Source organism: Bos mutus, chromosome 22, assembly GCF_027580195.1.
Source record: "Bos mutus isolate GX-2022 chromosome 22, NWIPB_WYAK_1.1, whole genome shotgun sequence".
NCBI lineage: Eukaryota > Metazoa > Chordata > Mammalia > Artiodactyla > Bovidae > Bos > Bos mutus.
In genome coordinates this window covers 43,825,811-43,852,880 of record NC_091638.1, presented here as the reverse complement: position 1 = coordinate 43,852,880, position 27,070 = coordinate 43,825,811, and the positions used below count along the sequence as shown (strand labels likewise).

The 27,070-nt window shown below is 34.9% G+C and overlaps 1 protein-coding gene across 4 annotated transcripts in view; it reads right to left on the bottom strand.

Moving 5' to 3' along the window:
• DENND6A (DENN domain containing 6A) overlaps nucleotides 1–27,070 on the bottom strand; it is a 73,495-nt gene that overhangs the window by 25,373 nt on the left and 21,052 nt on the right. The window contains exons 4-20 of one of the 4 annotated variants that reach the window (XM_070360048.1): nucleotides 23,563–23,675; nucleotides 21,273–21,353; nucleotides 20,063–20,168; nucleotides 19,394–19,473; nucleotides 18,302–18,364; nucleotides 17,451–17,506; nucleotides 14,778–14,900; nucleotides 14,175–14,270; nucleotides 12,060–12,154; nucleotides 7,501–7,566; nucleotides 7,349–7,413; nucleotides 6,687–6,776; nucleotides 4,750–4,803; nucleotides 4,534–4,643; nucleotides 4,234–4,336; nucleotides 2,790–2,864; nucleotides 634–1,939 (exon numbers count right to left, since the gene is read on the bottom strand). In XM_070360048.1, coding sequence (XP_070216149.1) covers nucleotides 1,808–1,939; nucleotides 2,790–2,864; nucleotides 4,234–4,336; nucleotides 4,534–4,643; nucleotides 4,750–4,803; nucleotides 6,687–6,776; nucleotides 7,349–7,413; nucleotides 7,501–7,566; nucleotides 12,060–12,154; nucleotides 14,175–14,270; nucleotides 14,778–14,900; nucleotides 17,451–17,506; nucleotides 18,302–18,364; nucleotides 19,394–19,473; nucleotides 20,063–20,168; nucleotides 21,273–21,353; nucleotides 23,563–23,675 — 1,508 coding nt within the window. In that variant the 3' untranslated portion in view covers nucleotides 634–1,807. The other 3 variants (XM_070360050.1, XM_070360051.1, XM_070360049.1) reach the window with 3 other exon arrangements.

Sequence of the window (27,070 nt, the reverse complement as noted above, 5' to 3'; positions counted from 1 at the left end):
TAAACCCGGTAAGTAAGATATGGTTTTCAGTATGTGTTAGGTTTTCTGTTAAGTATAGTAAATATGTAGATACAATTATTATGCTAACTGGCATCCTTTGCTACTCTTTAGCTGTGCAAAATAAACTTGAAATGATACATCCTGTAGTGGTATAATTTAAAAGATCCTTGATGTGACACTAACCACTTTCAAACTCTGGTCACAAACTGCATATAAATTGTAGGATTATTAAAATACGCCTTTTTGAAAAATAATAAGATGACCATTTATATCTAAATAAGGTTTCCCAGGAAGATATTAAATACTTTAGTATATAAAAGTTGCTGCCCCTTTTCCATGAGGACAACTGTTGCTTCACAAAATAACTCATGTGATCCAAGGCAAATGACTTCTTTCAAATGCAGTATTCTTTCCATGACTTTGAGGTATGCTTCAAGAGACCTACATCCATGAGAAAAGGGCACATTTGGATAGAAGACCACAGTTACATACACCAAGGACCCATTCTTAGGCTGGGAGTGCCCTTAAGAGTTATATTAATAGAGACTAAGAGATAGCTCCTGAAGCCATTTCTTCTACAACCTACAACCAAATTTGGATATGTAAAGGGTAATTCACATATGTGCTATGTCATGGATGCCTATTTTAAATAGTGGCTTCTTCAGGACACTCCTATTCAAACACCAACGGAAAGAACCTTATTCTACCAAACCACAATCTTCTATTTTTGGCAAGGTAGTACACTGTAAACAAAACAGAAGCAAACAAAAACAACAACAAAACTAGCTTAGATACAACAGTGATTCAGGCAAAAGTTCCCAGGTCAACAGCAGGGAAAGTAATCTGAGAAATATTAATTTGGGGGGGCGGGGAAACCCTACCAAACAAATAATGCTAAAAATCAATCTTAGAATCACTCAAATGACTATCACACAAAAGGTATAAAAATGCCTTTAAAAAAGGAACAGTTCAGTTTATAAAAATAGCTGATTATGAGGTTTGTAATTAGAATGTCTTTGAAAGACATCCAAGCCAATTAACTCAGGCTCAATTAGTAAAGGGTAAGAGGAAATAAACTTTTCCATAATTAATATTAGATGCCTTCTTCTCTTCAGTGAAACTAAGATTAAATTTGAAAATGGTATAGAAAATAATGAAATGAAACCTATATGACAGTTTAAAAAAACACCAATGCCACTAATAATAAACAAAATAGGAGGCAAAAAATATATTTTTAAGCAATGATTACTCAAAAAACGCCTTATAAAAAACTACATATTATAATAAAGTTAAGAAAAAGCTTCAAGACTAGCAGCTGGGCTTCTGTGAAACATGTAGGACCACGGAAGGCACTACAAAAGCATTAATCACTTCTAACTACAGTCTGACAGTTCAGTCTTTTCCTTCTTCTTAAGAAGACAGCCAGTGTGAATGTTATTTTTATATCCCCCTGAGTTTTAACATGATTGGGCAAAGAAGCACCAATTTAAAAAAATACCTGCAATGCCAGCACTGCAGTTTGGAATCACTTAAACTGATGGCCCCACAGGTCTCTCATAAGAGCACTTTAGAACATGATTAAAAATATAGAAATGCCTTTCGGTGTTTCAGTATTAAAGTGGAACCACCACAGATATCTGTTTTTAAAAATAATGCACTAAAAATGTCTGTTTATACAGTATAGTCTTTCAACCCTGTAGCGAGCATTCACCGCTATTTTCCACTCCGAGACAGCTTGTGCATCTGGTTGAAATGTCAGTATGCTTCATGGTGTACAATCCTTTTGGCTGGAAAATCTTGGCAAATATCATGTCATGCTTGTTTTGAGCAATATGCCTTGCAGGTCCTCTGGCAATGCTAAGATAATTGCATCTATGTGTGTCCGTAACTTTTCCATAGTGTCAGGTTTCACAGGTAAATGCTCTCGGTCAGCCTGTAACTATATAAGGAACATTTGGGAAGCATTTAAGTTATCTTTTGTGTCTGGATTAACACAGTATATTCTCTAAATAAACAGTCAAAGATTTGATTAATGGTCAAAGATTTGAAAACTTCAGACTGAGACCAGAATTAACAGAAGCTATGGCACCCCACTCCAGTACTCTTGCCTGGAAAATCCCATGGACGGAGGAGCCTGGTGGGCTGCAGTCCATGGGGTCGCTAAGAGTCGGACACAACTGAGCGACTTCACTTTCACTTTTCTCTTTCATGCATTGGAGAAGGAAATGGCAACCCACTCCAGTGTTCTTGCCTGGAGAATCCCAGGGACGGCGGAGCCTGGTGGGCTGCCGTCTATGGGGTCGCACAGAGTTGGACACGACTGAAGCGACTTAGCATAGCATAGCATTCTTAAAAAAAGCAAAGAACATGACACATTAACAGTACGATTGTTGAGTTAAAAAAAAAACTTCTAAAAAAAAAAAACTTCTATGTAATACTAACATAGATAATACCAGCACAGACCATGTGGTATTAAATATGTCAGAATGTTTTCGGTAAAGCTCATTAGACTCCATGTAAATAACTAAAAAAAAAAAATATATATATATATATATATATATATATATATATATAGCTTCATTATGATCTACTTGAGTGACAAGTATTTTCAGTCCAGTGACCATCAACCGTCACTGGACTGAAAATACTTGTCACTCAAGTAGATCATAATCAACCGACCAATCACAGGTCCTCTCATTTAAAAATTTACTTCTGTGATACATCACAGACTACCACCTCAAACGAGAGCAAAATAACCCTATGGATCTTTGGCCGTTTTGGCTACATACCAGCTTATTTTTTAGCTTCAATACAAGGTCCACTGTTTCTACTTCTGTGTGTTTCTGGGTCCAGAGAAGTAAGTCCTAGAAGAATAAACAAATCCCAAATGAATAAATACTCAAAATAATATTGAAATCATGCTCTTTTAATAGGCAAAACTACTGGAAAGGAAAGACGAGAACAGGGTTTTAACCCAGACACAGCATTACAGTTTAAGAATAATTCTGTACATGAGACAGTGAGAATCAGATACTTTTTGATGTTAGCCAGAATGACTGTCTAATATTTGGAAGTAAAATATTATGTAAGAAATGTAAGAAATTCCTTTCTGAAGTGCTCCTTTTAGATCAATCAAGAAAAACAAATTTGGAACTTAAGATACAATACTAACCCCCACCCGTAAGTAGTGAGTAATTTATAAGGAACATGAACTAACATTAAGATAATTGTGAATATGAATATATTCTTGGATATAAACTTCGTATCTTCAAATAATCTCTTCCTGGGCTTATCTGTGGTTATCTTCATGGTATTCTTTTTCTGAAAGTCACTGGGAGTTTATGATTAGAAAGTTAAAACTGAGGCTAACCCACGTCAAGCTAAACACACTTTGAGACTATCCTTTGTATATTTAACAAAAATTTATTTTATTTGTCTGTAGGATCTTTTATTGCAGGGCACTTGTGGAGCACAGGCTCAGTTGCTCTGCAGCATGTGGGATCTTAGTTCCATGACCAGGAATCAAACCCATGTCCCCTGCACTGCAAGGCGAATTTTTAACTACTGGACCATCTGGGAAGTCTCTATCCTTTGTATTTTTAAAAGTAGCTTAACTTAAAATAGTCTTCTGACAATTTATAGAATGTGGAAAAGTCCAAATACAGGAAAAATGTATTAATAATAACTAGGAAAGGTGAATAAGGCATGGTGGAAAAGATATCAAGTTAGACTGCTTGGATTTGAATCCTAACTTCATCCAGTGGTATGCTATTTAACAACCGGTTCTCCAGGAAAAGTCTCTTAGCTTGTAGCTTTGCCAGTTTCTGTGGTGTAAGTGTTCCTCTGTAGCTGATTTCAAGCTACCATTCTGAGATCCCTGAATACAGAACTAGGAAAAGATGCACACAAGTAGCTCTTGTGAGCCAGTGCAAGCGGGCTCGAGCACACTGCTGGTTTCACTACTTAGCAGTGATGTGATCTGAAGCAAATCACTTAATTTGTAATCCTCAAATGTACCCTAAAGCAGATCATAACATACCAACTTCAGTGAACTGTGAAGAGTAAAAGACTTTATCCACTTCGAGCATCTGCACAGTCCCGGCACATCACACATGATCTAGAACAGTTAGCTATTACTATTTATAAAGTAGTGGATAAAAATAGAACATTCCAGTCCCTATGGAGTTATCTTCAATAGCTGTTAATCATCACACAAACACGCTGTTTTCTAACCTCTTCACAAAGAGCTTCTAGATGGAGTGCCTCCAGTTTCTGGGTCATTTCCTTCCTCCGGGTCTTGAACCAACCATCAAAATTTGGAGATTTTAGAAAATGCCTATAAAAAAAAAAAAAAAGTTTGATATGACTTAACTTCCTTTCCTCAATACCTTTTCTACCTATAGCTAGGAAAACCATATGAAACAATGAATTCTTTTTTAAAGAATATACTTAAGTCCAGTTTTTTGTTTCATTTTTAAATAAAGATCTAGAGATGGATGAAATAGAAAAAAAAAAAAGCGGGGGGGCACTAACCGGTAAAGTCCAATCCAGTCGCCCTTTATTCTAGAGGTCAGCTGAGGTCCTGTTTTCTCAAGTGTTTTCATAAATTCTTCTGGAAGAAACTGTCTTAACTGGGGTGGACTCTAGAAAACAAGACATACTGAATTTAAAGATTAAAAATGGATATAGGCACAGAAGTTAATTGTAGTTAGAGAACTGATATAGGAATTTAATGGAATATAGTTATACCTTCCACGGAGAAATGCTTTTCTGCAAAGGCATCAAGCTCGCCACATATCTTTCCTAAGTCCAAGGAAAAAAAGTTAGTCAAGGTTAGCTTTTCTTGCCCAGAGATGTCTTCAAAAATGTTTAAACTGACCTACTTAAAAAAAGTGGGCATGGGACTTCCATGGTGGTCCGGTGGCTAAGACTCCACACTCCCAGTGCAGGGGACCCGGGTTCAATCCCTAACCTAATCAGGGAACTAGATCCCACATGCTGCAACTAAAGATCCTGAATGCAACGCAAGACCCTGCCAAATAAACAAATGAGTATTTTTAACATTTTATTTAATTTTGGCTTCCTTGCTGTGTGTGGACCTTCTCCAGCTGTGATGTGCAGGCTCTTCATTGTGGTGGTTTCTCTTGTTGCAGAGCACAAGCTCTAGAGCACATGGGCTTCAGCAGTTGTGGTTCTCAGGCTCCAGAGCATGGGCTCAGCAGCCCTGCAGCATGTAGGATCTTCCCAGACCAGAAATCGAACCAGTGTCCCCCGCATTGCAAGGTGGATTTTTAACCACTGGACCACCAGGAAAGACCCAAGAATAAATATTAAAAAAAAAAAAGAAAGTGGACGCTTCCTAGTTTTTTATCGTATGCTCTTTCAATGGAGATCAACAACACCATCACTCCTCTCAATAGATACACTAACTTTAGACTCAATTGAGAAGTCAGACTTTTAATAAAAATTTAACTAAATTTAAGATAATCCAAGAAACTACTTTTCATTATCTTTTTATTTTTTTTAAGTCTTAATTGAATTTGTTACAATATTGCTTCTATTTTATGTTTTAGCTTTTTGGCCAAGAGGCATGTGGGGTATTAGCTACCGGATCAGGAACTGAACCTGTACTCCCTGCACTGGAAGGTGAAGTCTTATACTACAGTGGACCCCCAGGGAAGTTCCAGAAATATCTATTTTTAATGATAATAATTAACCTTATCAAGTAACTGTGTGCCACGAAGTTTACTCAGCATTTTACATGCATGATCTCTTTTAATATTTGCAACCATCCCTTGTGGTAGGTATTACTGGGAAACTGAGCATTGAAAGGCTAAATAACCTGCCCAAGTTCATACAAATTGAACTTGAATTCAGGTCTACTTGATTTTAGCCCATGCTCTTAATTAAGCATTACAGTCAAGTTCACTTGCCTAAATAAGCAGACTGAAATAGAACAATATAACCTGACATCTGTAGACCCAGAGAGAACATTCCTTCCCAAAGTATAATAGCAAAGATTTCCAGGTTTCCCTTCTACAGTATTCTTAGACAGATTACATTAGCAACTATATGAGTCTCTCTCTGATGCCGTCTCCGGACCAGGACTACATCATGTTATTTATACTGTGAGGCATCTTTTAGTAATTTAACATGATGCTCCATTGAATTTCACTGAATAACCATATCACCTAGTCATTTATTTCATAAATATTTATTGAATGAGTGCTACTATATGACAGACTGAGGAAAAGATAATGAACAGGACACATAAGGAACTACATCATAGAACTACATGCTAACAGATATATCAAATTATGCTCAAGAAAATAATATCAGAGAAAGAAGTTCCAGTAGAACATTTTAAGCTGCAAAATGCAATAATTATATAACATTTCATAATGATTATCTTTTAAGATTCACAACCCTGAGAAGTATTTAACAAAAGTATAATTAGCCACATTTTACACATCAAGAAATTGAGAGTCAAGGAGAGGAAGTGACTTATCAAAATTACACAATTAATTACCAGAACCAAGAGTCTGGGTGTCTTGCAAAGAACTCTATTTTAACTACTACACACATAAGCAACCAAAACAATTTAAGATAAGGTTTTGGTGGATGGAAAAAACATCATGTGCTCTTCAACAAGTCATTAAATTAAGCAAATACATATGCTAACTTACTAATGGAATGATGAAGCTTTGTGTCAGTTCCAAAAAATAGCGTCGGAGGATAACACTTTGAGCTTCAGAAGGACGCTTCTGTTGAACACCCTTAAAAGAGGGAAAAATGAGAACCTAGACTCTAGTGTCAGAGAATAGAAAATAATGAATGATTATAGAAGCTTAGCTGATATAAAAATTTATGGACTTTTATTTGATGTAAAAAAAACCTAGAACTTCATCTTGAAGTAATTTAATGTGAAATTCACTATGCAATATCCTATTAAAAAATCCTTAGAACAGAATATAAGATATTCATCCCATCCTTTAAAATATTAACTCACAATGACTATCTTTATTTCATACTTGCTGTATTAATACTATGTATTTTCCAAAAAAATGCTAACTATCCCAATTGTCAGGTACTAAGCTACCTCATAGTACAGTCCATAACTTTTTCACTATAATTCCTAAGTTTTCAGGAAGACTGGCACTAGTTGGTAGCTGAAGCCCCCATATTTCTAGCCCATAATTGCTGCTACATTAGTCTCCTGATTTTTATGAGGTATTCATTCAGAAGAGAGACCTCTTTTCACGTGATTGCACATAAAGCACATATTACCTTACTGGATATTGCATACCTGAGTAAGAACATTTAAATTAATACATGAGCAAGTAATCACCTTCTGTAATTGTTTTATGATATCTTCGTCTCTATTTAGATATGGCTTATAAGAAGTATAAACTCCTAAGAAGTAAAGAAAAGAAAAGAAGGTAAGCAGTAGGACCCATTTACCTATATAGTATATATTTAAAAATTAGTAAAAGTCAATACCAGGTTTAGAATCCAGAGTCTTTAGATTCTTCAGTTTTTTCACTTTAACCTGCTTAGGTATTTCACCTGAAGGGAAACATCATAAAGATTCTTGTAGTTATTTGAATTTTGCATATCACAAAACTGGAATGTTCTAAGACTGATAATCCACTGGCTGTTATTTAATACTTATTAGTCAGGGATGCTGCAGCTAAGGTGTTCTTGTTAACATCGATTGATATTTAAGAGTTTATTTCTAGTACTTTGAAACTGGATAAAAGCAACACTGGGTTATAACAACATTACAGAAACAACCTGTGTAAATTATATAAAATGGATATTTGATTTCATTAATACTGATCATTACTTTAAAATTTCCCTTTTCATCACTCAAGCTTTAAAATCTTTTGTGCTAAGTATATAGAACATGACTAAAATAGCATTTTGAATATGATGTCAAACATAATACCATTTAAGAGTAAACAGAATTGAAAGCAACTCCTAAATTAATATGCAGTTGTAGTATTCAAAGTTTGTTTTTATTTTTATTTTTCCTGGTACGGCCCCAAATTCTGCTTTTGCAGTGTAGAAACACTGCCACCAGGTGGCGACAGTGGAAGGCACAACCGCAATCTGAGCCACAAGTGGACTCTTCTACATTGAGGGGAAATGTTTCACCTTTCATGAAATCATCAAACCCAATTTCTAGTTAGAAATTCAGTTTATAATTTGATACAATATTCAGTAGTAGAATTACTTTCTCTTTGAGGAATACTTGTTAAGTACCATTATCCTTGCATTATGTTTCTTCATTTAATAGGATTTGGGTGAATTAAAACTAGGTACAGTAATCCCTTTATAACAGGAGGAATGATTTTTCTGCAGGATTAAAACTATACACACACACACACATATATATTTCTCATAAAGCTACAAGCTTCTGGGTCCAGGGGAGCAAAATCTCAGTTTCACTATGCCCTCCCAGCTAATTGGACAGAACATCCTTTTTCTGCAGTTTTACTGATCCACTTAGATAGTCTTGAATTTTCAAAGTCAGGATTCTAAGCAGACCTGTTAAGCCTTATAACTTGTGGAGAAATTTGCAGTGGTCTTGGTCTCAAGATCAATGGGCAAAAAGGAAAAATATCCTAAGAAATATACCCAATACTCCTAAATTAAAAGATAAATGGATTTTCATGAATGTGATATCAAAACCAAAGACAATGAAGGAAAATACTGACAAGCTGGACTTCGTCACAGTTTAAAAGGTTTTGTGCATCAAAGGATACTATCAAGAGAGTGAAAAGACAACCCACAGAACAGGAAAATGTATTTACTTTTCTTTGTATCAATAATAATAATAATAATAAAGGACTATATACCAAATGGGATTTATTTAAGGAATGTAAGGTTAGTTTCACATTAAAAAAATCAATTAATTCAATATACTTTATTAAAAAGGACAAAAACCACATGATGATCTCCACAGATACAGAAAAAGCATTTAACATTTAACACCAATTCATTATACTCATTCTCAACAGAGTAGGAACAGAAGGGCACTTCCTCAACTTGATGAAGGACATCTATGAAAAACCTACACCTAACATCATAATTACACCTGTATATTGAAAACTACAAAATGTTGCTGAGAAAAATTAGAGAATATCTAAACAACAGAGAGACAGTCTAAGTTTCTGGACTGAAAAACTCAGTATCTTTAAGATGGCACTTCTCCCCCAAGTTGATTACATATTCCCCGTTGTAACCAAATATATTCCTATCAAAATTCCAGTTACCTTTTTTGTTTTCTGCCCAATGCGCAGAAATTGACAAGGTTATCCTAAAATGTATATGGAAATGCAAATAGCCAAAATAGACCCAGAAGAGACAAAACTATTTTGAGAAAGAATAGGAAAGGTGGAAGATTTCTATCTCCTGATGTCAAAACTTACTATAAAATTATAGTAATCAAGACATACTGGTATAAAAATAAGATCAATGAAACAGAAACAAGAGCCCAGAAATAAACCTTATGTTTATGGCCAATCAATTTTCAAAAAGAGGTATCAATGCAATTCAATGGATAAAGAACAGTCTTTTCAACAAATGATGCTAAGACAACTTGATATCAATGTGCAAAAAAAAGATGATGTTATACCCTGAACCCCACATCATACATAAAAATTAACTTGGAGTGGTTCCTAAATATAAGCGCTAACAATACCATTTTTAGAAGAAAACATAGTAGAAAATCTTTGTGATTTTAGGCTAGGCACAAGTTCTTAGATAAGTTCTTAGATAAACATCAAAGGTCAATTCATAAAAGAAATAAAGAAAACTGATAAACTAGACTTCATCAAAATTAAGTACTTTTGCACTTCCAAAGACATCATTGAGAAAACAAAACAAGAAGTCAAATACGGTGAGAAAAAATCTGTAAATCATGTATCTGAGAAAAACCTGTGTCCAAAATACATAAAGACCTCTTACAACTAAAGAAGACAAAGAACCTAATTTTTAAATGGACAAAAGATTTAAACCACCATTTCACAAATAAGATATACAGATGACTAATAAGTAGATGGAAAGATACTCAACATCAGTAGTCACTAGGAAAAAGCAAATTAAAGCCATCATTTCAAACCCACTAGAAAGAAAAAAAGGAAGAGATAATATCAAATGTTGGCAGGGATGTGACACGAAGAGATAGGAACCCTCATACACTGTTGGTTAAGAATGTAAAATGGTGGGCCACCGCAGAAAACAGTTTGGCATTTTCTTAAAAAGTTAAGCAGGCTCATCAGTTCATGCTATTTTACCAATGATCTTTTCAAAAGCTTCTAATAATAATACTTACATCCCCAACACATAGCCTTTTCTCATTGAAAAAGGACAATAAACAGTAGTCTGCTGCTGCTGCTAAGTCACTTCAGTCGTGTCCGACTCAGCCCACCAGGCTCCGCCGTCCCTGGGATTCTCCAGGCAAGAACACTGGAGTGGGTTGCCATTTCCTTCTCCAAAGCATGAAAGTGAAAAGTGAAAGTGAAGTCGCTCAGTCGTGTCCGACTCTTAGCGACCCCAGGGACCACAGCCCACCAGGCTCCTCCATCCATGGGATTTTCCAGGCAAGAGTACTGGAGTGGGGTGCCATTGCCTTCTCCGAAACAGTAGTCTACTATGTTACAAATAATCAAATGGTATAGATTAATAGGACTAAAATAAGAAAGTAAATATCAAGATTAAATTATAATAAAAACCAACTTTCCATATCTTCTCATAGATAAGCCTCTGGTCACTGCTGTGCTCTGAATTATCAGGCAGAACACTAATGAAATGTCAAAGGATCATGACACTGACATTTCCAGAGTGCCATGAATTAAGTACTGTGTTTAATTCTCCCAGCAGACAAAGAATCCAAGGTTTAAAGGTCACACAGAACTGACTGTCAAGGTAAAGTCCTTTGCCCTTTCCCCATTTCTTAAGGCTTCTAAGGATTTCAGTCTAAGATTGAGTCTAATATTTGTAAATAACAGGGTTTAAAATGTTATTTCCTGACTCTAATATGTCTATCAGATTTATTTATATTCCAGGAAGGATATTTTATAAAATAAATTAATAATGTATTAAATATAATACCCATAATACCAAAAGAAAAGTCTTAATAAGTAACATATCATAATATCATTAAAAGAACATTTTGGACAGTTCACATCTCAATTATTTGCATAGAAAATTCAAGAATGTCCAGTGAGAAAATGTCAGAGGTACCACTAAACTGTCATTTAGGTTAACAAAATTGCCAATGGTTAGAATTTATTTACTCATTTAATAAACATTCATTAAACATGAATGGAAAGGCACCATGGAAAGGTGGTGGTGGTTTAGCTGCTCAGTCGTGTCTGACTCTTGCTACCCAGTGGACTGTAGCCCGCCAGGCTCCTCTGTCCATGGGATTCTCCAGGCAAGAATGCTGGAGTGGATTGCCATTGGCTTCACCAGGGGATCTTCCTGACCCAGGAATCAAATCCCGGTCTCCTGCATTGCAGGCATATTCTTTATTGATGGACCTACAAGCGAAGCCCACAGAAAGGTACTACATGTCTTTTTTTTTTTTCAGTGAAAGCACAGCCTGTGGCCACTTCTTTAATCAGTATCAGTACCACAAAAATGTTTAATTCTTGTTTTCAATTCCTAGTTGAGAATTTTGTGTTAAACTGAGTAACTTGAACTTTCTTTAAGGTTTTATTCAAGCAGTGTTGGGAAAAATCTTGTTTAATTGGGCTTATACTAATATATATATAAAAAGTAGCTCAAATTTTTGAGGTTTCATTTTGTTATAATTAATTCATATAACACTGTAGGTGCATTTTTGGTAGGAGGACATGATGGCTTACACATTTAAGAACCTGTATATTTTAACTGGAAGTCATGCTCTCCTTCAAAGGCTTTATTCCAGTTGTCTCAAAGAAGTTTGCCATCAACATAACTAAAAAGTAACCAAGCAATGAAAACAAACAGGAAGAAACAAACCTGCTCATCCACATTACACACTAAAACAAGAACACCAAGAACTTTACCTGCAGGTTTAAGGTCTCCTATTCGAATAATGTGTGGCCAGTGCTGGAGTGTTTTTGCGAAAAAAGGGTTGGTCACTCCTAATATGACTGAGGGCCTACATAAAAACAGAACAAAGCCAAAGTCACCAAAAAACGCATGTCCCATCAGTTTACAATTTATTTTGAGTGAACAATAGATAATCTTTTCCTTCACTGGTACTACGTACCAACTACATGCCAGGCACTATTTTTGGCATGAGGTATATAAAGATGAAAAGACACGGTCTTTCTTAAACCACACAGGAAAAAGGGTATACATACCCAATTATAATATCAGAAATTAGAATATAGTGAAGGTGATATAAAATGTACAAGAATTACAAAGGAGAAACTATGTCTGCCAGCGGACTAAAGGACAGATTCACTGAAACAATGACATGTGTACAGAGATATGAAAGATGAATAGGAGTTTTGTTTTGAAGTATAGTTGATATATAATAGTATATAAATTATGACAGGAATTTTTTGTCAAGGGTATAAAAAAAAGTGATACATGAGAATGAACAGTATGTGCAAAGAGATGAAGTGAGATCATGGTCTACTTGTAAAACTACATATAGTTCAGCACTCTTAAAGCACAAAGCCGGAAGCGTGAACAGTCTGAAATGAAAGCAGATGGGCAGATGCTAGCCAGATCACTAAGTACCAACTTTACATGCTAGGAAATTTAGATGTTATCTTGTAGGCAAACAGAAGCTACTAGAGAACCAAATAGAGGAATGTTACATAAATAAAAATGTACTTACTAGAAAGATCACTTGGGTGGGGGATTTGGAAAATGCTCTACAAAAAGGGGAAGAAGTTTGGGGAAAAGAAACAGCAGATATGAAACAGACTAGAAATAGTAAGACTAGGAAAAGAGCTTTGGAAAAAGATAACAAATTTATGAGAGATATTTTAGGATGTTGAACTGGCAGAATTTGGGTAAACTTTATGTGGAGCATATTAAAAAGGAGAAATTTATGACAATTCAGGTTTTTGATAACTAAGTAAAAAGAAGTACCATTCCTTCCTGAAAATAGGAAGAGGCATGGAACTAGGGGAAAAAATGAGGAGACAAAAAAGAAATCAGTTTGAACATGTTTAGTTTTGGGTGCCATTAAGATATCCAGGTGGCAACACAGTAAAAAACAACAAAAACAAAAACTTGGATAGAGGTCGAGACCTTGCAAAGATTTGAACTAGGAAGACAAACTTCAGTCCTCATTATGTAGGGGTTAACAGAGACCGTGGGTACAGATAAGACTGTTCAGAAAGAATTATCGGTCTGATATCAGAACCCAGAACACAATACTGGAGAACACCAACATTTAAGGGGTTGGCAGAGGAAGAGAAGTCTGCAGAGAAGACTGAGTGCACCACCAGACAGTCAGGTGAGATGGCATCAAAGATTAAAGTGTTTTCAAGGTCAGTGGATTCAATGTCATGAGAAAAGGGAAGGCAGGAAAAAACAGGGCAATAATGTGTCCACAGGTTCAAGGCAGTGAGAAGGGTCTTCTTAACCTCAGCAAAAACAACTTCAGCAGAGACGAAGAAATCAACTTGCAATGAATTGAGAAGCAGCTAGGAAACCAAGAAGTGGAGACAGTAAATGGAAATTTTTATTGTTATTCTAGAAACTAGGCTATGAAAAAAAGGTGAGCAATAGCGCAAGAGCTAAGAGGGAAAGGCAAGATATTTTTTTTTCCCCTTTTATAGACTGAGAAGAATTTTTATATGTTTGTATGGTGATTCAATGAGGAAGGGGAAGGAAAAGGAAGTTACAGAGCAAGAAAAGATAACTGATACTGTAAGAGGTCGTGAAGCAAAGAACAAAGAGAACTAAAACTACAGTTGGGTAGCTAGCTATTAATAACAATTATGGCTTCCACCGGTAAAGCAGATCATTTACAGAAAATAAGATACTGACTCTTGAAATGTGAAATTATTACCAGCTGCTCCTCAAAAGTACCTTTACAAAATCAATCTCGCAATAAGTTCAAATTTTAAACTTTTAAATTATTACCAAAAATAATTCTAAATGCTTTGGTTATAAAGGTTAATATTTAGTCAATAAAAGTTATTTTGTTTACTCACGGGGCTTGAGTACGGGTAGTATATTCTTTGAATTCACTATCATGAATAGTGAAATAAGGTCGGAAATCACTGAAGTACTTTAATGGAGAAATACAGCTGTGGAGCAAGAAACACATGTGAAACAAAGGACAGAAATTAAAGGCCCTACATAGTAACTATAAAACCTCTATACACAGAGTTTACCCCACTGAGATCATTATCTGTTTCAATAAATGGTAAGCTTGTTTCAGGACAATGGCGATATGTAATTACCGAGTGGCTAAAATACAGAAAACACACTGGATTTAAGAGAAGTTTGGGTGAAACTCTGACTCTGTCATTCACTAACTACATGCGTTTTACTAGACACTGACTGTTCGCACTACTGGTATCTATCAGGTGCCAACTTTATGTGAGTGTATGAGCATGCCTATTATTCAGAAAAAAAACAAAACATGGTTCCAGCCCTAATGGAGCCTGAATTAATTTTCTCATCAATAAATGGTGCTATAATGAGTACTACCTTCTCACAGGGTTATTGTGTAGATCGATGCAATGAGTGTGCAAACAATCACAGATGGTAAAGTGTTGTAACTATCACCACCAGGAACCAAATATACTCACTTAACAAGTGCCAATACAGTCTCTGAAGACTCTGATGGTGACGGTGCCATGACCACAAGGGGCTCACCCAACAGCACCAGCTCCCAAAGCATCTGACTATGAAGGAAAACTGGGCAGAAACACCTGGAAGGTGTTTACACAGAAGAGACAGTCTTACTTATCCATTCAAGGTTTAAGTTCCTATATAGTGATTCTAAAAACTTCATATTGATCCAATTCTTATAGCTATATATACCTTGAACTGATATACAAATCCATTTACACAGAATATGGTGATGCATAGAGATATAAGTTCCTTTTATCCACATAAAATATATAGTGATTTTATTCCAATTTTTACAAAATTAAATGTAAATTAAATATAAAATTTAATGTAAATTTTAATTTTACAAAATTTAATGTAAATATTTACAATATTAATGTAATATACTGACACACAGAATGGCTAACAATAAAAGCATACAAGATAATTATTAAATTACTATACCATACGGTACAAACTGAACTGATGGTACATCTAGTTTATCAATACTGCTTTGTTACATTTGAATTTCTTAAGTATGTTGAAGGAAACAAGAAAAAATTAATTTTCTAAAGGATATTTACTAGATGTACTTAATTTCAATGTTAATGCTTTCATCATTAAAGGATGGATGAAAAGAAATCACAATGGAGTGGGGTTCTAATGCCAAACAACAGAATGATTTCCTAGGAAGATCCTCTCCCTACAGAAATGCTGCACATTTTTATAGTAGCCCTGGAATTAGACAGAAGCATATAGGAACAAAACTCTGATACATTACCTAGCCTAAGTTACATCTCCTCCTAGCCAGGTCAAAATTTTTCCTAGTAGATCAGAGGAAAACTACTTATCTATTTATAAAAATCACAACTGATCTACCTAGTTGAAAACATATACACACAACAAAGAAAAAGAAAGAAAAAAAAAAAACAAGTAACTTTTAAGTATAAAAATATGAAACAAATTTGTGAGCTGGAAGTTAGGGAAAGTTAATTTTAACTACTCAAAGGCAAGAAAAGATATGTAAGGAAGAGCAAAAAAAAAAAAAAACCCACAAAAATAAAAACAATACAAAAGGGAAAATATCGATAGAGAAGGCTGGGGAACGCCAAACTAATGAAATGATCAAAGTGAGCATTATCAGTAAGAAGGCAAGTTTTGGTTATCTCCCGACCAAAGATAGAGAGCCTGAATCTAATCACAGGTAAACCCCAGACAAACCTAAGCTGAGGGACTTCCTGTAAAATAACTGTCCTGTAATCCACAAGAATGTCAGGGCATGAAAGGAAGACTGAGGAAATGTTCCAGACTAAGAGAGACTGAAAAACACATGACAACTGAATGCAACAGACAACTCTGAACGAGATATCGTTGTGACAACTGGCGACATTTGAATGTGATCTCAGTAGTAGATGGTATTATCATTATTAATTTTCCAATGTTTATGGCTGCACTGAGTCCTTATTTGTAGAAAATAGACACTAAAGTATTAAGGGATGATCGGGGCATCAGGTCTCCAACTGACTATAAATTGGTTCTAGGAAAAAAAAGTTTTCTGTACTGTACTGACCACTTTTCTGTACATTTGTGATTGTTTCCAAATTTTATATAGATGCATACATTTTATATAAGTAAATACATAAAATTTTGAAATAATCATGAGCTTACAGAAAAGTAGAATATATATAATTTATAAAAATATATAATGTATATAATTATATATATAATTTTTAAACAATAATTTATATATAAAATTTTAAAATAAGCAAAGGAAAAATGGAAAAGACCTGTATGAAAAACATCTGACCAACTAACTTTAATCGCAGGATGCCCTTAAGGCATCAAAGTTGCAAACTAGTTTTTCTCTGAAGTATAGTAATATGTTCAGTTCAGTCGCTCAGTCGTGTCCGACTCTTTGCGACCCCATGAACTGCAGCACACCAGGCCTCCCTGTCCATCACCAACTCCCAGAGTCCATCCAAACCCATGTCCATTGAGTCGGTGATGCCATCCAACCATCTCATCCTTTGTCGTCCCCTTCTCCTCCTGCCCTCAATATGTTATTAGTAAAGGCACAAACAGATAGGAAGTACAGTTACAAGATGAAGCAGTCTCTGAAAGCTCTGTGTTGTACTGGTAATATCTGTTATACAAAGTGGTTTTTATTGAGAGGGAGATAAGTATTAAATATTCAAGAGAGGAAACCTTTAATAGACACCGGTGGTACGCATTAAGTTAACTGCAGTGTTAATTACTACAATGAGGGCTTTGTAGGGAAATGACAGAGCTAAATGTCTAAAATGCTAAAATCTTTCTTTAGCACCACTTTTGTATTCATTCTGGAGAATCAAGCTTTATGCTCCCAATCTACCTGCAAGTCCCCCAAAAGAGCCATCCCTGGAAAAAAAATATCATTTACTGTTCTCACACCCAACCAAACAAAAAAAAAATTGTTTCTACCATATAATACTCTGTCCATACACAAAGTTCCTTAGGAGTCAAAGAAAATGATGTGCAGTCAGGAATGAATCATTTGTTTTTTTCCAATTTTTCCCACATTTGATATAGGAACATTCATTTTCTAAAGAAATTAATAACAATATCATAAAGCAAATGAGACAAGGAAGTTAACAAAATTTTTTATTCTTTACCTGAAAAGATCCACTTCATGAACAGTAGGTAAAATAACAGATATATGAGCATCTCCCTAGGAGATAAAAAAGACAAATAGACAAGATGTCATTGAAATTTACAGAAACTGGTTTTTAAAATCTAACTCATGATCAGTAAGCCATGTTGCCCTCTCTGTCTTTTAGGATTCTCTTCCTCCAGAAGCAGCCACAAAGAGAATGGGTGTTATCAGTCTCCCCTAACACAGCAGAAGGTCAAGGATGACACAGATTCCACAGATAAAGCATTAATCCAGTAGTCAGATGTCAGATTAATTCTCAACTGTATGAAATACTTCCATAATACTAGTTGAGATATACAACAGGCAAAATTAGTCTTCCTATTGCTCTCCATTTTTATTTAATTCAAAGAACAAGGGAGTGCTAATATACCAGTTAAATAATTTCAAATGAAAAATTCATCCCCACCCACAAACAAATGTAACTGCGGGGAAAATGAAAGGCAATCATAACTACATAATCCTTTTGATTAAGTTTCCCCAAACAGAAGTCTGTTGACCATTCTTCTAAGATTAGAGGTTTTGTTAGAATCAAACCTTGTTTAATCTTTTTCAAAAGATAGCTTTTTCCTTTTCCTCACAATTACAGTATAAATTCTGAGTTCTCCAGTGTCTACCAGAGAAAGAACAACAACAACAAAAACGGAGCAACATTAGGAAGCTTATTATCAATTCATTAAAAATTATTTAATGGGATATTTCAGTGATATTCAGAAATGTAACATAAATCTAAGAAATTCTAAATTTGCTAGTTGAAAATTTCTGCTAAAGAGACTATATATGCTCGATTATTCTACCACAGTACCATACTACCTGCTGAGTTAACTGCACTATTTGAGTTGTCCCAGGCTTGTCGTGACATGTGGGAATCCGGACCTGAAAAAGAAGAAAATAACTCTGGCTACAAAAGAATGACCTTTTTTAATACAGTAATTTGTGAGTGACAGTACAAGAAGGGATCAGAAGCACTCAGTCTATCCTGAAGCTGAAAGGTATACTCAGCAATGCCTAAAAAGCCGTGAAAGCAAAACACTTTTGTAAGATTCAAAATAAAAGTTGTATTTATTTTCAGTCACAGCAGAAGGTAAGTGAACCAAGGTCTCCACATTCCCACACACAGAAATCACTAACCCACTGAGAAGCAAACGTGCTGAAAACCAGAAAAGGACATCAACTACATACCGTTCCTGCTTATTGTTCCAGTCTTTGCTTCATTAATATACACACACCCAAACACACCCTCTCAGGCTTGCCAAACTACGGGATATATCTCACAGGGAACCATGAGAACTCTCAACCCAGAGCAACTTTTGATTATTTAGGAGGGGGGGAAAAACAGAACAGAAACGAGGACATCTGAAGAGAGAACATCGCCAAAAATAAGCCCAACTTGAAAATGAATGGCAAAAGCACTTAGAGCACATTTACACAAACTCTGAGAACAAAATGTTAACTCATTATATTAAAAACAAAAACCACACAGCTTAATAGAGAACAATACCCAGATGCTATTAAAAAGATTTCATAAGACTGAGAATCAATGGCTTTCCTAATTTCTTTTAAAGTTTACTAACTCATACTCAATTCTACACGTGCTCTGCAATACCATCCATCTCTGGAGGACCATGAAGCTGTACAATTCTAGGAGGTGGCATTCACATTTACAAGTATTATTAAGAATAACACCACCATCCTCACACTCTACAGGATGAAAACAGACTGGTGCCCTGTGGAGTTGTGTGACCAACAGTTTTGTGGTACCTCTGTAATTCCTTACACCAAGGACAAAGAAGTGAAAGCTGCAAAGCGACTGAACGTTATTAGGGAGTTAAAAAGCAAAATGCGTACGTGAACTTCCTACAGTTCTTTAAAAAAAGAGACAAATGAAATACAAGCTATCATTACCTTCATTACTACCCCCATAATAGGCAGGTATAATGTTTTCCCTGGCACTGGTGCAGGCCATCGATCAACATCATTACAAGCTGAAAATATAGTAAAATATTTCTTTAGTATAAGTGGAAATACTAAAATATTAACAATGGAACATTAGAAATTAGAACTCCACTTTTTGCTTTCTATATGGCAGAAAAAATACACTTGGAAGGATGGAAGATAAATGGCAAAAGAACTGAAATAACTTTTATTTCACAAGATACACACCAATGTTCTAGGATACAAACTGGCTAACATATGCTTTGAAATGAATAGGTTTTAAAAGAAGTTTTCTTACTTATTACTACTAAAATCAGCTACAAAGCACACAACCTAGAGGAAGTCTTCTTTCTGTATCAAGTGACATAGGATTTCTGTTTAATAGTACTCTAAGTATCGGAATTGGCAACTCAATATTTGTTCATTATTATCCAAAAAATAAGCATCATCTGTATTTCAAAAGGAGATAATAAAAGATAGGGTCTGTGTTGTTTGTAGGTAAATACGCCAGAAGCATAGTTTGATATCTCTCCATCAGATAACCCTCAAAATTCTTAACTGATCTTTTTTCACTTATTTCCAGTAAAAATTTTAAAACTCCTTTATAGAGGAACATAACTCATACAATATTTAACTTACCTGCTTCCAAATAAGGTTCATTCTTCTCAAAATACTCTGGTGCTATCTGCTTGAGCACAGTGTGAAAAAAATGAATATAAGGTAGCTTGCTGATTAAAACCAAGGACTGCAAGGGAAAAAAAAACAACAGTGTTTAATTTCCTTATGACTATAATTTAAGTTTGTCATTTCTTATGTAACCAATTACTAACAAGCCAAATTCAGCAAAAAGTGTGGATTTGAAAATAAAAAGGCTTTGACAGTAGATAGTTAAAAGGAATGTAAAACTAGAATGGCAGAACACTGAAGTTTAACCTTATTACTACATTTTAAGAGCATAAAGACATAGTCACAGATTTTCCTGCTCTCCAGGAAAAAGAATTTCCTATAAACAAATCAGTATCGTGGATAATTTCAAAGCCTAGCTACTATTTTTGTCAGCAAAGCAATATTAGGAATTAGCCAGATAAACTCTTCCTAATAAAGAAAATGCAAATGATGATGCTTTTTCAAACTAAAACCTATGGCTGTTATATTTTAGGGTTCAATGGCTTTAGCCACATTCTTAAAAATTGTCACTTTATAGTCTATGATCACTTCAGATATAGAATATGCTGATTTTTTTAAAAATCTATTTTTCTTGAAAATTACTTTTCACCTTTCCACCAAGCATCAATACACGGCCAGGGCATACTCTAGTTACAGTAGGTAACAGTGTGTCCCTCCCTGTCAGCTGGGATCAAACTGGAACTAACTTATATTTTTATATATATATATATATATATATATATATATATATATATTTAGATACAAAAAATTATACATTTAGAGTGGGAGCAGTAATGCCTAAGAAGTTGGTCAAGCATATTTAGTGGCTCTTCAAAAAAACATACTGCAGACTTTTATTCGTTGTAACTATATCACAATCTGTTCATTCTTTCCCTTATTCTAAAATGTGAAAATTAAACAGATTGTTCTGAGTTTTGAAAGTTTCATACAGTAACTGTAACTTACTGCCAGGAATCTAGCACATAGATAGCAGAAAGGCAAAATTCAATAGCAGTTAAAAATTTAAGGGCAGATGTCTACAATCTAAAAAAAAAAAAGATAAAATATAAATTCCAGTATGTTTAAAGATGAAATATGAAACTTTAAAGACTGTTCATTCTAATAATTTCTATTCTTCTAACCATGATGTAAAAATGTTTCCACTAATGTATATGAAAATTACCTTCTGAAAATAGCCTCTTTTTAGAGTTTTATCCCGAACTTGTCGAAAATACACATATCCATAAAAATAGGCAGGATCTTTCTATGAAAGAAGTGACAAATTAAAAACATACATATATATCAACTCTTTACTATTAATGGCAAGTTCCTTTATAAACTCAAACTGAGATATGAAGTATACACAAAAAGCTAGTTATACTTTTCCACCAATGTAAACAACTATCATGATAATAACTGCCAGATAGAAACCAGCTAACTTGCCTAAAGATGAAATAATTATAGCTTAATGTACAAAGTTAACCTTCTATAACTTAATGTTTTTATTCTTTATTTATATCTGTGGTAGTTAACGGAAATTGAAAATAATCAAATTCTGTTTTCCCCAATGGTACACTTAATGTTTTAAAAATCTGCCTACAATTTTTGAGGTATTCTAATACAAAATTTCAAGAGAGAAATTAAAAGGAGTTAAATGTTAATCTGAGTCCTACATATACTGCTATATTTTTCACCCAATAATAATGAAACACTGCAATGTTTATCAACATACAATTTGAAAGGCAATTACATTCCAAAAAAACTTGCAAAATTTTTACATCCTAATGGAATAAACTCTGGCCCAGTTCCTTGTTATTCTTTAAACAAATATTTATTGACCACCTACTTTGAATAACGCATTGTGTTAGAGAAGATAAAATGATGCATAAGACATAGTTCCTTAAGAAGATCACAAACTAAGAGAGAAAAGACAAGTACAAAAATGACTATTATGTAAAAGGAGGGCAGGTACCATGAAAAAAGCACAAAGTAGTATTTTTTCCCTTCTGCCAAGGGGCAAGAGATTACCTGTCTATGGTGATCAGTAAAGATTTCACAGAGGCAGATGTTTTTGAATTAGGTACTGAAGAATAGATATGACTTAAACAAAGACATTTCAGGTTTAGAGGGTCAAGAGTTTGAGCAAAATCATGCAGAGACAAAAAAATACAAGCTACCTCAGGGAAAAGCTATAGTTCAATTTAGCTAAAATATGACACATGTATAGAAAGAAGATTAAGCTAGAAATTCAGAAGGTAAAGTTTTATCTTGGAAGGCCTAAAAAGTGAGAACCAGGAAACAGTACTATCATTAGCTCTTTATTCATTAAGCAATAGGTAATCATTTTAGATTTGTTTTATGTAATATATTATGCACACTTTAGCTAGGAACACTATAAAATATATTGCACTGAGAAAGACAGGAGATGGGTGTCTTTGGGCGAATTTTGTAATCCTCAGTAGCCCTCAAGTTTGCAAAAGGAACTGTCTCAGAACAATATAGGGAGGATTAATAAGATGTGTGTGCTTAGTCACTTCTGACTCTGTGACCCCACGGACTGCAGCACCCCCTGCTCCTCGGTACATGGGATTGTCCCAGCAAAAATACTGGAGTGGGTTGCCATTTCCTCACCTAGGAGATGTTCCTGACCTGGGGATCAAACGTACATCTCCTGCATTGGCAGGTGGATTCTTTACCTCTGAGCCATCTGGAAATCTCATTAGTAAGATAATATATGCTTATTGATACAAGGCCAAGAACACAAACAAGCTATCAGCAGCTGAAAGAATATGTTAGTAGTGATAGCCAAGGTCATGGAAAGGATGAGATGGCTATAAGAGACATTTTAAAGGATTTTAAAGACATTTTTTTAAAGGCTTTGCTTACTGGAAGATTAGGGTCATTGGTAGAACACGGAAGGTAAGCTGTAAATACTTATTTGAGGGAAAAGATGTCAAGTTCTTATTGGCTGTGCTAGTAGGACATACAGATAGAATGATTCTTCATGTAGTTAAAGTGTGAACCACTGTACCAAACAGAAATTCTGGAACCATCTGAATTATTAGCATTGTTTTTATCAGACAATAACTGCAAACCAAAGCTCATTTAAAAATCAAAGAGACAACAGTAATTGTACTGTAAAGCCGGTAGGGATTACCACAGGGAATCTTTAACTCTGGGTGATATTCACCCTGCTTCCACATTTAACAAAGAGCTATTAACAAGAAAGAAAATTACCTCAACATTCTAATTTCTATTATTCACAATGGCATTATAATATGTTTTAAGAACAATAACTTTAAAAAGTCTCTTTCACTCACATACTAAATCCTAATGAATCAGATTCACTTAGGAAATCCAACAGTTTAACACGGTAAGAAAACAAAAGCACAGTTTTTCTGAATGCTGTAAGAGGTAACTCGGTCCTAAAGTTTCCTCTCACATGGACATTATTCTATTACTACTTTTCCAACCTTTAAGTAAACTGGTAAATCTTTGTCAAATTGATCCAGGAGACAATGCAGTGACACCCTCCTCCCAGAAGACTGTCGAAATCTAAAACAAAACTGGGTATCTCCAAGACAACCTAATGAAAACAAAAATGAAAGAAATTAAGGACAGCACAGTATAACATTAGTTATCCAGTTTCACTATATTTTAGAGCTAAAGAGGTCCTATCATATTGAAACCCATTTTATCATGTTTTAGAGAAGAAAAAGGAGGAGACCCTGACAGATTCAGTGACTTGCTCAAAGCCATCTTTTCTAGTTAGAGGCAAAGTCATTAGTAAAACAAACATCTTATGTCCCTCTACTGTTTTTCCTATTCCGTTTTCTCCATGTAATTAAAACTTTTTGAAAACTGTGTGTGTGTAATGTTGATTCACAAACATAATAATGGGCAAAAGAAACTAAATACAATAGAACACAAATTGTTCAAATCCATTTATATAGTTTTTTTTTTTAAAGCAGGCAAACTATAGTGTTTAGGAATGTACAGTTGGATGATAAAACTGTAAGCAAAAGCAAGAAACTTAATACTGTAAGAATCAGTATAGTGATTTGCAAAGCTACATGCATCCTAGTGTTCACAGCAGCATTATTTACAATTGCCAAGGTATGGAAGCAATCTAAGTGTCCATCAACAGACGAACAGATAAAGATGATGTGACACACACACGCACATATACACAATAGAATATTAGCCAGAATAAAAGAATGAGCTTTTTGCATTTGCAGCAACATAGATGGACTTGGAGGGTTTTCTGATAAGTGAAGTAAGTCAGATAGAGAAAGACATACACTGTATGATATCATTTCTATGTAGAAGGGAAAAAAATAAAACAAACTGTAAGCAAAACTAACAAAATAAAGCAGACTTGCAGACACAGAGAACTAAAGGTTGGTTACCAGTGAGGGGTGGGGGGAATAGAGGGAGTGGGAAGGTGGGGGGTATAGACTACTGGATGTGAGAGAGGCTATAATGATTATTATACATTAAAAGGAATACAGTCAATATTTTACAATAACTGTAAATGGAGTATAAATTATTAAAATTACATTACAATGTTTTAATAAAAAGAAAAAAAGAATCAAGGATAGTGGTTACCTTAGGAGAGGGGAAGGAAATAGTGTTTGGGAAGGGACATGAGACAACTTCTGTGGTATTGGCAAAGTTCGATTTCTTGACCTTGTGTGAGTTTTATATTTCACAATGAGAATTAAAAAAAAAAAAAAAGATATAGCAGACTCAGGAAGAGTTCAAGTAATAGACTTTCCATTTTAATCATTTCAATTATAAATAAAGGTTTAAAACTTTAATCATTTTAGCAAACCTCTTAAAACATTACTTTGTCAGGCAATAATTACAAAAAACTGTAAATGTTCTAAAAAGTAAAAGACACAAGAAGCAGTTTGTCACTCAGATTCTTCCTAGTTACTGTATTTAGAACTAATAAGATTAAATACAGAATGTGCTCAAGAGTTTCTTACCATTATTACACACAGCAGTACTTCTATTATTAGTATATTAGTATTATACACAGAAGTACTTCTGTTTCTTTAGCACATGAAGTTCTCATAAAAGAAGGGAAAGTGAAAGCTGCTCAGTCATGTCTGACTCATTGCAACCCCATGGACTATAAAGTCCATGCAATTCTCCAGACCAGAATACTGGAGTGGATAGCCTTTCCTTCTCCAAGGGATCTTCCCAACCCAGGGATTGAACCCACGTTTCCTGCATTGCAGGCAGATTCTTTACCAGCTGAGCTACAAGGAAAGCTCAAGAATACTGGAGTGGGTAGGCTATCCCATCTCCAGCAGATCTTGCCAACCCAGGAATCAAACCAGGGTCTCTGCATTGCAGGCAGATTCTTTACCAACTGAGCTATCAGAGAAGCCCAGCTTGATATTACATTTAAGTTTTTTAAAAAGCAACTCAGTTTATATACCTACATGCAATTACAGAAACTAGTATTTCTTTGGTGGAGAAGGGAAGAAACAAAGAGGACTGGAGAGTGAGTCAATTCAGTTTTTTTTTACTTGTTACAGCTGACGGTTTATAATAAGGAAAACACATGAGACCAGAAATAATGGAAAATACTCCTAGCATTGTTTTAGTCCAACGGATTTATACACAGATGGTTCAGTTTTTCTCTTTAGAACACAGAAAGATCCACTGAGAAGTACACACTAATTTCTCTGAGACACTTAGCAAGATACAGCAGAGAAAATGCAATGGATTTTAAGAAAGAGAAATATAGGTTCTGAAGGGATGCTGAGCTTTATGGAAAGAAAGTAATTAAGTTCCCACAGGCCTTCATCCCTACCCACCCAGCTCCATTCCAAATCATGGGCATGCTGTAAGAATTTCCCAGTGGCCAGCTGTACCTGCAAGTTGTACAGAACTGGTCGGGAAGCTAGATCACCAGGTCACAAAGGCTTTAGCCAATGTCTTTGTGAACTGAGGTAAATGGTTACCATTTCATATTTCAGAAGTCTGTCCCTTCACACACAAAAGGTTACTAAAGGAATATCAACCCCTTACCTGGGCAGACCTTTGTTCTCAATCCTGACTTCACTATTAACGGGGCAGGAAAAGAGGCATAACGGATGGGCAACCAGGTTGTTTATATTTGCCTTTAAGAAAACGATACCTGTGGAGGGTGGGGCAATCCTGATACCCTACAACCTCATCAAAAATAAATCTACCTTGTTAGTATGACCCATCCAGTTTGCCTACTTTTAATAATAGAGTGAACCCCTACGTAAGAAATATGATTACACATGAATGATGGTGAAGTATGACTGTGAACATGAAGGAAAAGTTACAATCTGAGGAAAAAGGAGTCACGATCAATGGGAAGTAGTCCCAGGTCCATCAATAATTAACCTTCTACAGGTTACTTAGCCTAAGTGACTTGTCAATAAAAGTAAGAGGCATCCTAAAAGTCACTTTCGGCAGTTATGTTCGATAATTCTAAAATAAAGTTCCACAACCAACCTATGATTCTACTGAATTCCAAGCATCTTACCCAATATACTAAGAAAACGGAAGATCTATAAAGATCCAAAAAGACCTAAAAGTCATGCAATGTGTGCCACAGCTTTCTGATTATTAACAAAAAATGGGAAAAAGTAAATGGAAATTACTTTTTCTTTATTAAAATAAAGGAATAAAGAATTTACACAAATTTTAAGATTAAATGGCAGCTCTCCAAAGAAAATATACCTTTACATGGCTTCTTGATTAAGAACAACAAAAATCCTTTCCTTGATAAAAGTAGCAGGTAATAAGGAAATGGCAGATTTGCTCAGCAAACCCCCAAAGCCTGAGGAAAATTCTACTTTAATTAATCTAACATAATCTTTACTAGCCTCGAAAACAAACGAATAATCCGACATTCTTTATACCAAGAAAGTTCCTGTAGCCTTCCTCCAACATCCTTTTCCAAACAACTAAGTTGTTAGAAGCGAAATCAAA